At 46.1% G+C, this 13837-nt stretch overlaps 1 protein-coding gene across 1 annotated transcript in view; it reads right to left on the bottom strand.

The window, feature by feature from the left end:
* LOC141063311 (uncharacterized) overlaps positions 1–4367 on the bottom strand; it is a 29165-nt gene extending 24798 nt beyond the window's left edge. Inside the window, exons 1-3 of the mRNA XM_073557366.1 lie at positions 4341–4367; positions 3896–4045; positions 3587–3766 (exon numbers count right to left, since the gene is read on the bottom strand). Of these exons, the coding sequence (XP_073413467.1) occupies positions 3587–3766; positions 3896–4045; positions 4341–4367 (357 nt within the window). The remainder of the gene's footprint in view (positions 1–3586; positions 3767–3895; positions 4046–4340) is intronic.
* Positions 4368–13837: the final 9470 nt, after the last annotated feature.

Raw genomic sequence — 13837 nt, 5'->3', positions numbered from 1 at the left:
CTACATACATACAACATACATACTACATTCATACAACATACATACATAGTACATACTACATACATACAACATACATACTACATACAATACATTCATACAATACATACATACTACATTCATACAACATACTACATACATACTACATACATACAACATGCAACATATATACTACATACATACTACATACAATACATTCATACAATACATACATACTACATTCATACAACATACTACATACATACAACATGCTACAGACATACATACAACATACATACATACATACAACATACATACATACTACATTCATACAACATACATACATACAACATGCTAGACATACAACATACATACTACATACAATACATTCATACAATACATACATATAGACATACAGTACATATAACATAGAGTACATACTCACCATCACTTGTCACTTTGTTCCCCGAAGCCAGTGTCATCTATGGAAAAAATTAGAAAATAACAAACAAGCGATATACTCCCTGATCCGCAGAAATCCACGAGGGTCCCACGCCGATTTCCTGTGGAGAACAGCAGCATCAGCTGATGCGACCGCTCTCCAGGGGGCTCCAGGAATCCAATGACGGGAGGTAGGTACCGTCCGCACTGTATTCCTCCGCCACTGTAAAAAAAAATAGTCCCTAGTCTCACTTTATGGCAAAAGCTGCGTGGGAACTTTCTCACACAGCAATGCCAAAAGTGAGACTAGGGACTATTTTTTTTACAGTGGCGGAGGAATACAGTGCGGAAGGATACCTACCTCCCGTCATTGGATTATTGAAGCCCCTAGAGAGCGGTCACATCAGCTGATGCTGCTGTTCTCCACGGGAAATCGGCGTGGGACACTCACTCGTGGATTTCTGCGGATCAGGGAGTATATCGCTTGTTTGTTCTTTTCTAATTTTTTCCATAGATGACACTGGCTTTGGGGAACAATGTGACAAGTAATGGTAAGTAAGTACTCTATGTTATATGTACTGTATGTCTATATGTATGTATTGTATGAATGTATTGTATGAAGTATGTATGTTGTATGTCTGTAGCATGTTGTATGTATGTAGTATGTATGTATGTTGTATGAATGTAGTATATATGTAGTATGTATGAATGTATTGTATGTAGTATGTATGTAGTATGTTGTATGTCTGTATCATGTTGTATGTATGTAGTATGTATGTATGTTGTATGAATGTAGTATACATGTAGTATGTATGTATTGTATGAATGTATTGTATGTAGTATGTATGCAGTATGTATGTAGTATTTATGTTGTATGTCTGTAGCATGTATGTAGTATGTATGTATGTAGTATATATGTAGTATGTATGTATTGTATGAATGTATTGTATGTATGTATGTTGCATGTATGTAGTAAGTATGTAGTATGTATGTATGTTGTATGAATGTAGTATATATGTATGCAGTATGTATGTTGTATGAATGTTGTATATATGTAGTATGTATGTTGTATATATGTAGTATGTATGTATTGTATGAATGTATTGTATGTATGTATGTTGTATGTAGTATGTATGTAGTATGTATGCTGTAAGTATGTAGTATGTATGTATGTTGTATGAATGTAGTATATATGTATGTAGTATGTATGTATGTTGTATGAATGTAGTATATATGTAGTATGTATGTAGTATGTATGTTGTATATATGTAGCATGTATGTATTGTATGAATGTATGAATGTATTGTATGTAGTAAGTATGTAGTATGTATGTATGTTGTATGAATGAATGTATGTTGTATGAATGTAGTATATATGTATGTAGTATATATGTATGTTGTATGAATGTAGTATATATATAGTATGTATGTACAGTATGTTGTATGAATGCAGTATATATGTAGTATGTATGTACAGTATGTTGTATGAATGTAGTATATATGTATGTAGTATGTATGTTGTATGAATGTAGTATGTATGTAGCATGTATGTAGTATATATGTATGTTGTATGAATGTAGTATGTATGTAGCATGTATGTAGTATATATGTATGTTGTATGAATGTAGTATATATGTAGCATGTATGTAGTATGTATGTATGTCGTATGAATGTAGTATATATGTAGTATGTATGTATGTTGTATGAATGTAGTATATATGTAGTATGTATGTAGTATATATGTATATTGTATGAATGTAGTATATATTTAGTATGTATGTAGTATGTATGTATATTGTATGAATGTAGTATATATGTAGTATGTATGTAGTATATATGTATGTTGTATGAATGTAGTATATATGTAGTATGCATGTAGTATGTTTTTTTTTTTTTACATTCAACACATTAGCCGGATGATGGGACTACTACTGTCCCATCATTGGCTAATGTGTCAATCACTGTCATTGTAGCAGGCATAGCCCGATGGGACTTGTAGTCCCATCGGACAATGCCTGCACACACACACAACCCCTGGGAGGCCCGCACAGACCACCGGCAGTCTACACAGACCCCCGGCAGCCGGTACAGACCCCCGGCAGGCCCGTACAGTCCCCCGAGAGGCACGTACAGACCCCCGGCAGGCGCGCACGGACCCCGAGAGGCCCGTACAGACCCCCGAGAGGCCCGTACAGACCCCCGAGAGGCCCGCACAGACCACCGGAAGGCCCACACAGACCGCGCATCATGATGCGCACAGACCGCGCATCATGATGACATCATTTCAGCAGCCAATCACAGCCACAACAGTGGCTCATTGCATTATGGGGACTTCCAATTCCGGTATCCGATATTGAAAAAATATTGGTACTCGGTATCGGAATTCCGATACAGCAAATATCGGCCGATACCCGATATTTGCAGTATCGGAATGCTCAATACTAGTCACGAATCATTCATTCATAAACTGTAACTATCAGAAGCACACTGAACACATTCCCTCTTTACAATGCGCGCCCAGGGCCACGGGCCAGGTCCCAGCTGCCGTGACATCTCCCATTGAAGCTCATCGGGCCCGGTACTGAGTACCCCGCCAGCCCTGGGAGGGCGACCCAACTACACTGACAGGCAGTGATGATACACGGCACTACAGTAGTACAGGGCATCACCAGAGCCATCAGAGGCTTGTATGTTGTATGATCGCACTGATCAGAGGGGTTTAAAAATGGTTTAAAGTGGAAAAAATATCACAGTTTCAGCAACAAGAAATATCTGTCATCTACCTGATGATGCTGAGGAACACTGGGATCTTCTTGGTTACAGTCCTGTGGAAGAAGAGGACGGGGACATCTCTCTGGTGTTGTCCTCTTACTGGATAGATCTGGAGGAAACACATACAGGGACTGAATTCATTCTCTACATACAGATAATTATAGGCCGTGTGTATTTAGTCCTGTCTATTACCTGGTGATGTGAGGGGCTGGGGAACCTCCATTATGACGTTCTTGTACAGATCTCTGTGTCCTTCTAAATACTCCCACTCCTCCATGGAGAAATAGACAGCGACATCCTGACACCTTATAGGAACCTGACACATACAATGATACCGTCATCCCCCGATCCCTTCATAGTGTTACTGTATAATGTCCCAGCATTCCCAGCAGTGTCACCTCTCCAGCCAGCAGCTCAATCATCTTGTAGATGAGTTCTAGGATCTTCTGGTCATTGATGTCCTCATGGATCAGGGGGTGAGGTGGAGGCCCTGTGATTGGGCTCAGGGGTCTTCCCCATCCCTCAGACACAGGGTCCTGACAGCGATCACTAGAGGTCTTCTTCACCACTGTGTATTCCTGGTAATGGAGAGACACATTAATAAATCTCACTACAGACATTTCCAGAGTCCTCACCTCTCCAGTTCTGTCCATCTGTTATTCCCATAGATAAGAATGATGTAATGTGACGTCATCAGAATCTCTCACCTCTCCAGTGAGACGGAAGAGGATCTCTAGGGTGAGGTGTAATATCCTCTCCGCCATCTTGTCTCTGTCCATATCCATCCTTGATGGGGAAATCAGGAAAATTCTCTTCTGTAGAAGATCTTCACTGAGAGGATCCGATATTGTAGAGACCTGAATGAGAAGAAGATGATCCGATGTAACACCATAAGAATCCTGTGTAATAATACAATTACTGGAGATAATAAGGGAAACATATGAGGAGATTTATTATCTTACAGGGTTTAGTTTTCTTCCCTGACATCTACTAATAAAACCTATATATTTAGGCCACAGACAACAAGCAGTTTCCTCCTCGGAGTCGGCAGCTGAACACGTTCCTCATAGACTCATCTTCCATAACACTAATTCTCGTCTCATTACCGACACTGGAATCGGCATTAGCAATACTGCAGGAGATATTCATTACATGCGACATGAGAATTAACTCCTTCATGATGAGGACGACATCTTCATCTTCTACTGCGGCTCTAGAGACAGATGTGGCCAGAGTCGGTCACTGCCTCCATTCTCCACCGGCTGTCTATATGAAGGTTTCCCGTCTTCCCCGCACTGGAATCTTCTCTCACGTTAGATCTCAGCTCTGAGTCACACACAGAAGTTTGAGGCTTTTAGAAAAGATTTTTTGCTTCCACAAACACAACGGACAGAAATGATCTGATCCCAAAGTCTCCATGTACAGTGATTTATGGGGTTTATTTCTGGCCTTAGGCTTTCCTATATTACAAGAAAAACTCCAGAAAAAGCCGATACTAAAATGTTTAAAATTAATTTGCAAAGGATCATTCAGTTGAGTGCCAAGTTATTTTATTATTCACTCTGGTCTGCGTAACCTACTTGTGCACCTTGTGGTTGTGCCACGCTATATTTGACACAGGGCCAGAGGCAGCATCCAATAAGTTACCTTATAATGCCCCATACACATTACACTAAAGCTCCATGAAAGCACTGATTTCGGGGGGTCTGACCGACCATATCATGTATTTGGGGGACTCCAGACAGATGATGTCAGGGCAGAGAAGGATCCGGCATCCTGAATTTCAGAGGATAATCCGTTTGCTCTTCCTGTAGATAATCCTCCTCTAGAGGAGTCTGGAGGCGACGCTCTCATACAGACCACAGGAAAGCTGGAATATTTGTGTGTATGGGGGAGTCGGGAGAGATCGCCGTCTGCCAAATGACCGTTCAGCCAACTCTGATCTCATGTGTGTGGGGCCGTTAGTATTACACTGACAGGCAGTGATGATACACGGCACTACAGTAGTACAGGGCATCACCGGAGCCATCAGAGGCTTGTATGTTGTATGATCGCACTGATCAGAGGGGTTTAAAAAAGGTTTAAAGTGGAAAAAAATCACAGTTTCAGCAACAAGAAATATCCATCACTATATGGAAAGCAGAGTCACTGCACAATGTTAGTTACGTCACGTCCATAACTACTTTATTATACTCTATTATCCTGTACACAGTGGAGTAGATAGAAATCACAGATCCCACAGCAATAGCTGGAATTGGACCCTCCAACGCAAAGAAAAAAAAAATCTCTCTATCTATATACACTGTTCAAAAAAATAAAGGGAACACTTAAACAACAGAATATAACTCCAAGTAAATCAAACTTCTGTGAAACCAAACTGTCCACTTAGGAAGCAATACTGACTGACAATCAATTTCACATGCTGTTGTGCAAATGGAATAGACAACAGATGGAAATTATTGGCAATTATCAAGACACCCTCAATAAAGGAGTGGTTCTGCAGGTGGGGACCACAGACCATATCTCAGTACCAATGCTTTCTGGCTGATGTTTTGGTCACTTTTGAATGTTGGTTGTGCTTTCATACTCGTGGTAGCATGAGACGGACTCTATAACCCACACAAGTGGCTCAGGTAGTGCAGCTCATCCAGGATGGCACATCAATGCGAGCTGTGACAAGAAAGTTTGCTGTGTCTGTCAGCATAGTGTCCAGAGGCTGGAGGCACTACCAGGAGACAGGCCAGTACACCAGGAGATGTGGAGGGGGCCGTATGAGGGCAACAACCCAGCAGCAGGACCTCTACCTCTGCATTTGTGGAAGGAGGAACAGGAGGAGCACTGCCAGAGCCCTGCAAAATGATCTTCAGCAGGCGACAAATGTTCATGTGTCTGCACAAACGGTTAGAAACCGACTCCATGAGGATGGTCTGAGGGACCGACGTCCACAGATGGGGGTTGTGCTCACAGTTCAACACCGTACAGGACGCTTGGCATTTGCCACAGAACACCAAGATTGGGAAATTCGCCACTGGTGCCCTGTGCTCTTCACAGATGGAAGCAGGTTCACACTGAGCACATGAGACAGACGTGACAGAGTCTGGAGACGCCGTGGAGAGCGATCTGCTGCCTGCAACATCCTTCAGCATGACCGGTTTGGCAGTGGTCAGTAATGGTGCGGGGTGGCATTTCTTTGGAGGCCACACGATGTTGGGCTGTGAGCACAACCCCCATGGAGACACAATTGTGCCTTTACCTGGAGATAAATTCCCAGTGGGGGCAATTTCCAAAACGCAATAACTTAAGTGGGGAATTCAGCTCTTTTCGCACTTAAGGGATCTGTATATGGAGTCTACAAACTACAGTGGGGGAATAAGGATTTGTTACGCTGCCAATTTTGGGGCTAAAGTCACATTTTTGTTAGGAAAAAAGTAGAATTGTCATTTTTTCCTTCCACATTGCTTATATTCCTGTCACACTGTCCAAATTCAGATATTGTCCTGTCAGAAAGGAGAAAACAGGGAGCGAAAGGGTTAATAGGACTCACAGGAGGAACCGGCCCAAAAAGCAGAAGATCCAGGAGTGTCCGCCACATATATGACTGCTCTGTGCACAGGACCTGTGATGAGGTCACAGGAGGGGAGGAGTCAGGGGTCACATGATCAGGGGCCTCAGTGTGTGCAGGACTCAGTGTGCTGGAGCGCTCCCGATAATCAGCTGCGTGTGTCGCGCTGTGTGATAGTCACAGCACCTGCATGGAGGGCGACACATGCAGCTGATTATCGGGAGCGCTCCAGGGATCCGGGGTCCCGATGCAGCTATTCGGTAAGCGATATTAGCCAATAACACCTTCTCCGACGATATTCGCTCATCTCTAGTAATAACAGCTCAAAGAAACTCACCAAACTTTTCATTAAGTTTAATAGTAAGACCCTATTAAATATTAAGCACCAGCGGGACGAAGCATTGACAGCGGTATGTAAAAGTGTGGGCGCCCCGGGTCAAGATGACTGTTATTGTGAGCAGTAGTAAGATGAAGATGAAATGATCTCTAAAAGGCCGAACCTCTAAGATGACACATGGCCTTTGTATTTTAGGCAAAAATAATAATTATAAAATATATATATAGAGAGACATATTTTACAATTTCATAAATGCAAAAAAGAAAAAGGGGCGATGCAAAACTATGGGCACCCTTGGAGATTTGTGCACTGAGATAATTTTGACCAAGATTTCACAACTCAATTAGCTTGTTAGGGTTATGGTGAGATCACATTGTGACCAGGAGCTACAGTCTGAGGAAAGGGCTAAAAAGCCTTCACTACACCCCTGTACAGCTGTATAATGAGGCCCAGGCTTTATAGTGAAGGGACAGGAGTGAGGGCCTGTGCCCAGGAGCTACAGTCTGAGGAAAGGGCTAAAAAGCCTTCACTAGATCCCTGTACAGCTGTATAATGAGGCCCAGGCTTTATAGTGAAGGGACAGGAGTGAGGGCCTGTGCCCAGGAACTATAGTCTGAGGAAAGGGCTAAAAAGCCTTCACTAGACCCCTGTACAGCTGTATAATGAGACTCAGGCTTTATAGTGAAGGGACAGGAGTGAGGGCCTGTTCCCAGGAGCTACAGTCTGAGGAAAGGGCTAAAAAGCTTTCACTAGACCCCTGTACAGCTGTATAATGAGGCCCAGGCTTTATAGTGAAGGGACAGGAGTGAGGGCCTGTTCCCAGGAGCTACAGTCTGAGGAAAGGGCTAAAAAGCCTTCACTAGACCCCGTTACAGCTGTAAAATGAGACCCAGGCTTTATAGTGAAGGGACAGGAGTGAGGGCCTGTTCCCAGGAGCTACAGTCTGAGGAAAGGGCTAAAAAGCCTTCACTAGACCCCTGTACAGCTGTATAATGAGACCCAGGCTTTATAGTGAAGGGACAGGAGTGAGGGTCTGTGCCGAGGAGCTACAGTCTGAGGAAAGGGCTAAAAAGCCTTCACTAGACCCCTGTACAGCTGTATAATGAGGCCCAGGCTTTATAGTGAAGGGACAGGAGTGAGGGTCTGTGCCGAGGAGCTACAGTCTGTGGAAAGGGCTAAAAAGCCTTCACTAGACCCCTGTACAGCTGTAAAATGAGACCCAGGCTTTATAGTGAAGGGACAGGAGTGAGGGCCTGTTCCCAGGAGCTACAGTCTGAGGAAAGGGCTAAAAAGCCTTCACTAGACCCCTGTACAGCTGTATAATGAGACCCAGGCTTTATAGTGAAGGGACAGGAGTGAGGGTCTGTGCCGAGGAGCTACAGTCTGAGGAAAGGGCTAAAAAGCCTTCACTAGACCCCTGTACAGCTGTATAATGAGGCCCAGGCTTTATAGTGAAGGGACAGGAGTGAGGGCCTGTTCCCAGGAGCTACAGTCTGAGCAAAGGGCTAAAAAGCCTTCACTAGACCCCTGCACAGCTGCATAATGAGACCCAGGCTTTATAGTGAAGGGACAGGATTGAGGGCCTGATCCCAAGAGCTACAGACTGAGGAAAGGGCTAAAAAGCCTTCACTAGATCCCTGTACAGCTGTATAATGAGGCCCAGGCTTTATAGTGAAAGGACAGGAGTGAAGGCCTGTTCCCAGGAGCTACAGTCTGAGGAAAGGGCTAAAAAGCCTTCACTAGACCCCTGCACAGCTGCATAATGAGACCCAGGCTTTATAGTGAAGGGACAGGAGTGAGGGCCTGTGCCCAGGAGCTACAGTCTGAGGAAAGAGCTAAAAAGCCTTCAGTAGACCCCTGTACAGCTGTATAATGAGGCCCAGCCTTTATAGTGAAGGGACAGGAGTGAGGGCCTGTGGCCAGGAGCTACAGTCTGAGGAAAGAGCTAAAAAGCCTTCACTAGACCCCTGTACAGCTGTATAATGAGGGACAGGCTTTATAGTGAAAGGACAGGAGTGAGGACCTGTGCCCAGGAGCTACAATCTGAGGAAAGGGCTAAAAAGCCTTCATTAGACCCCTGTACAGCTGTATAATGAGGCCCAGGCTTTATAGTGAAAGGACAGGAGTGAGGGCCTGATCCCAGGAGCTACAGTCTGAGGAAAGGGCTTAAAAGCCTTCATTAGACCCCTGTACAGCTGTATAATGAGGCAGAGGCTTTATAGTGAAAGGACAGGAGTGAGGGTCTGATCCCAGGAGCTACAGTCTGAGGAAAGGGCTAAAAAGCCTTCACTAGACCCCTGTGCAGCTGTATAATGAGGCCCAGGCTTTATAGTGAAGGGACAGGAGTGAGGGCCTGTGCCCAGGAGCTACAGTCTGAGGAAAGGGCTAAAAAGCCTTCAATAGACCCCTGTACAGCTGTATAATGAGGCCCAGGCTTTATAGTGAAGGGACAGGAGTGAGGGCCTGATCCCAGGAGCTACAGTCTGAGGAAAGGGCTTAAAAGCCTTCATTAGACCCCTGTACAGCTGTATAATGAGGCAGAGGCTTTATAGTGAAAGGACAGGAGTGAGGGTCTGATCCCAGGAGCTACAGTCTGAGGAAAGGGCTAAAAAGCCTTCACTAGACCCCTGTGCAGCTGTATAATGAGGCCCAGGCTTTATAGTGAAGGGACAGGAGTTAGGGCCTGTGCCCAGGAGCTAGTCTGAGGAAAGGGCTAAAAAGCCTTCACTAGACCCCTGTACAGCTGTATAATGAGACTCAGGCTTTATAGTGAAGGGACAGGAGTGAGGGCCTGTTCTCAGGAGCTACAGTCTGAGGAAAGGGCTAAAAAGCCTTCACTAGACCCCTGTACAGCTGTATAATGAAGCCAAGGCTTTATAGTGAAAGGCCAGGAGGGAGGGTCTGTTCCCAGGAGCTACAGTCTGAGGAAAAAGCTAAAAAGTCTTCACTAGACCCCTGTACAGCTGTATAATGAGGCCCAGGCTTTATAGTGAAGGGACAGGAGTGAGGGCCTGTGCCCAGGAGCTACAGTCTGAGGAAAGGGCTAAAAAGCCTTCATTAGACCCCTGGACAGCTGTATAATGAGGCCCAGGCTTTATAGTGAAAGGACAGGAGTGAGGGCCTGATCCCAGGAGCTACAGTCTGAGGAAAGGGCTAAAAAGCCTTCACTAGACCCCTGTACAGCTGTATAATGAGGCCCAGGCTTTATAGTGAAGGGACAGGAGTGAGGGCCTGTGCCCAGGCGCTACAGTCTGAGGAAAGGGCTAAAAAGCCTTCACTAGACCCCTGTACAGCTGTATAATGAGGCCCAGGCTTTATAGTGAAGGGACAGGAGTGAGGGCCTGTGCCCAGGAGCTACAGTCTGAGGAAAGGGCTAAAAAGCCTTCACTAGACCCCTGTACAGCTGTATAATGAGGGACAGGCTTTATAGTGAAAGGACAGGAGTGAGGACCTGTTCCCAGGAGCTACAGTCTGAGGAAAGGGCTAAAAAGCCTTCATTAGACCCCTGTACAGCTGTATAATGAGGCCCAGGCTTTATAGTGAAAGGACAGGAGTGAGGGCCTGATCCCAGGAGCTACAGTCTGAGGAAAGGGCTAAAAAGCCTTCATTAGACCCCTGTACAGCTGTATAATGAGGCCCAGGCTTTATAGTGAAGGGACAGGAGTGAGGGCCTGTGCCAAGGAGCTACAGTCTGAGGAAAGGGCTAAAAAGCCTTCATTAGACCCATGTACAGCTGTATAATGAGGCCCAGGCTTTATAGTGAAAGGACAGGAGTGAGGGCCTGATCCCAGGAGCTACAGTCTGAGGAAAGGGCTTAAAAGCCTTCATTAGACCCCTGTACAGCTGTATAATGAGGCAGAGGCTTTATAGTGAAAGGACAGGAGCGAGGGTCTGATCCCAGGAGCTACAGTCTGAGGAAAGGGCTAAAAAGCCTTCACTAGACCCCTGTGCAGCTGTATAATGAGGCCCAGGCTTTATAGTGAAGGGACAGGAGTGAGGGCCTGTGCCCAGGAGCTAGTCTGAGTAAAGGGCTAAAAAGCCTTCACTAGACCCCTGTACAGCTGTATAATGAGACTCAGGCTTTATAGTGAAGGGACAGGAGTGAGGGCCTGTTCTCAGGAGCTACAGTCTGAGGAAAGGGCTAAAAAGCCTTCACTAGACCCCTGTACAGCTGTATAATGAAGCCAAGGCTTTATAGTGAAAGGCCAGGAGTGAGGGTCTGTTCCCAGGAGCTACAGTCTGAGGAAAGAGCTAAAAAGTCTTCACTAGACCCCTGTACAGCTGTATAATGAGGCCCAGGCTTTACAGTGAAGGGACAGGAGTGAGGGCCTGTGCCCAGGAGCTACAGTCTGAGGAAAGGGCTAAAAAGCCTTCACTAGACCCCTGTACAGCTGTATAATGAGGCCCAGGCTTTAAAGTGAAGGGACAGGAGTGAGGGCCTGTGCCCAGGAGCTACAGTCTGAGGAAAGGGCTAGAAAGCCTTCACTAGACCCCTGTACAGCTGTATAATGAGGCCCAGGCTTTATAGTGAAGGGACAGGAGTGAGGGCCTGTGCCCAGGAGCTACAGTCTGAGGAAAGGGCTAAAAAGCCTTCACTAGACCCCTGTACAGCTGTATAATGAGGCCCAGGCTTTATAGTGAAGGGACAGGAGTGAGGGCCTGTGCCCAGGAGCTACAGTCTGAGGAAAGGGCTAAAAAGCCTTCACTAGACCCCTGTACAGCTGTATAATGAGGCCCAGGCTTTATAGTGAAAGGACAGGAGTGAGGGCCTGTTACCAGGAGCTACAGTCTGAGGAAAGGGCTAAAAAGCCTTCATTAGACCCCTGTACAGCTGTATAATGAGGCCCAGGCTTTATAGTGAAGGGACAGGAGTGAGGGCCTGATCCCAGGAGCTACAGTCTGAGGAAAGGGCTAAAAAGCCTTCATTAGACCCCTGTACAGCTGTATAATGAGGCAGAGGATTTATAGTGAAAGGACAGGAGTGAGGGCCTGTTCCCAGGAGCTACAGACTGAGGAAATGGCTAAAAAGCCTTCACTAGACCCCTGTACAGCTGTATAATGAGGCCCAGGCTTTATAGTGAAGGGACAGGAGTGAGGGCCTGTTCCCAGGAGCTACAGACTGAGGAAATGGCTAAAAAGCCTTCACTAGACCACTCTACAGCTGTATAATGAGGCCCAGGCTTTATAGTGAAGGGACAGGAGTGAGGGCCTGATCCCAGGAGCTACAGTCTGAGGAAAGGTCAAACAAGCCTTCACTAGACCCCTGTGCAGTTGTATAATGAGGCCCAGGCTTTATAGTGAAGGGACAGGAGTGAGGGCCTGTGCCCAGGAGCTACAGACTGAGGAAAGGGCTAAAAAGCCTTCACTAGACCCCTGTACAGCTGTATAATGAGGCCCAGGCTTTATAGTGAAGGGACAGGAGTGCGGGCCTGTGCCCAGGAGCTACAGACTGAGGAAAGGGATAAAAAGCCTTCACTAGACCCCTGTACAGCTGTATAATGAGGCCCAGGCTTTATAGTGAAGGGACAGGAGTGAGGGCCTGTTCCCAGGAGCTACAGACTGAGGAAAGGGATAAAAAGCCTTCACTAGACCCCTGTACAGCTGTATAATGAGACCCAGGCTTTATACAGAAGGGACAGGAATGAGGGTCTGTTCCCAGAAGCTACAGTCTGAGGAAAGGGCTAAAAAGCCTTCACTAGACCCCTGTACAGCTGTATAATGAGACCCAGGATTTATAGTGAAGGGTCAGGAGTGAGGGACAGTTCCCAGGAGCTACAGTCTGAGGAAAGGGCTAAAAAGCCTTCACTAGACCCCTGCACAGCTGTATAATGAGGCCCAGGCTTTATAGTGAGGGGACAGGAGTGAGGGTCTGATCCCAGGAGCTACAGTCTCGGGAAAGGGCTAAAAAGCCTTCACTAGACCCCTGTACAGCTGTATAATGAGACCCAGGCTTTATACAGAAGGGACAGGAGTGAGGGCCTGCTCCCAGGAGCTACAGACCGAGGAAAGGGCTAAAAAGCCTTCACTAGACCACTGTACAGCTGTATAATGAGGCCCAGGCTTTATACAGAAGGGACAGGAGTGAGGGCCTGTTCCCAGGAGCTACAGACCGAGGAAAGGGCTAAAAAGCCTTCAATAGACCCTTGTACAGCTGTATAATGAGGCCCATGCTTTATAGTGAAGGGACTAGAGTGAGGGCCTGTGCCCAGGAGCTACAGTCTGAGGAAAGGGCTAAAAAGCCTTCACTAGACCCCTGTACAGCTGTATAATGAGGCCCAGGCTTTATAGTGAAAGGACAGGAGTGAGGGCCTGTTCCCAGGAGCTACAGTCTGAGGAAAGGGCTAAAAAGCCTTCACTAGACCCCTGTACAGCTGTATAAAGAGGCCCAGGCTTTATAGTGAAGGGACAGGAGTGAGGGCCTGTGCCCAGGAGCTACAGTCTGAGGAAAGAGCTAAAAAGCCTTCACTAGACCCCTGTACAGCTGTATAATGAGGCCCAGGCTTTATAGTGAAGGGATAGGAGTGAGGGCCTGTACCCAGGAGCTACAGTCTGAGGAAAGGGCAAAAAAGCCTTCACTAGACCCCTGTACAGCTGTATAATGAGGCCCAGGCTTTATATAGAAGGGACAGGAGTGAGGGCCTGTTCCCAGGAGCTACAGTCTGAGGAAAGGGCTAAAAAGTCTTCACTAGACCCCTGTACAGCTGTATAATGAGGCCCAGGCTTTATAGTGAAGGGACAGGAGTGAGGGCC

Source organism: Dendrobates tinctorius, unplaced genomic scaffold (assembly GCF_039654945.1).
Source record: "Dendrobates tinctorius isolate UK_male_01 unplaced genomic scaffold, ASM3965494v1 ptg000249l, whole genome shotgun sequence".
Taxonomy (NCBI): domain Eukaryota; kingdom Metazoa; phylum Chordata; class Amphibia; order Anura; family Dendrobatidae; genus Dendrobates; species Dendrobates tinctorius.
This window is presented reverse-complemented; position numbering and strand designations above follow the sequence as displayed.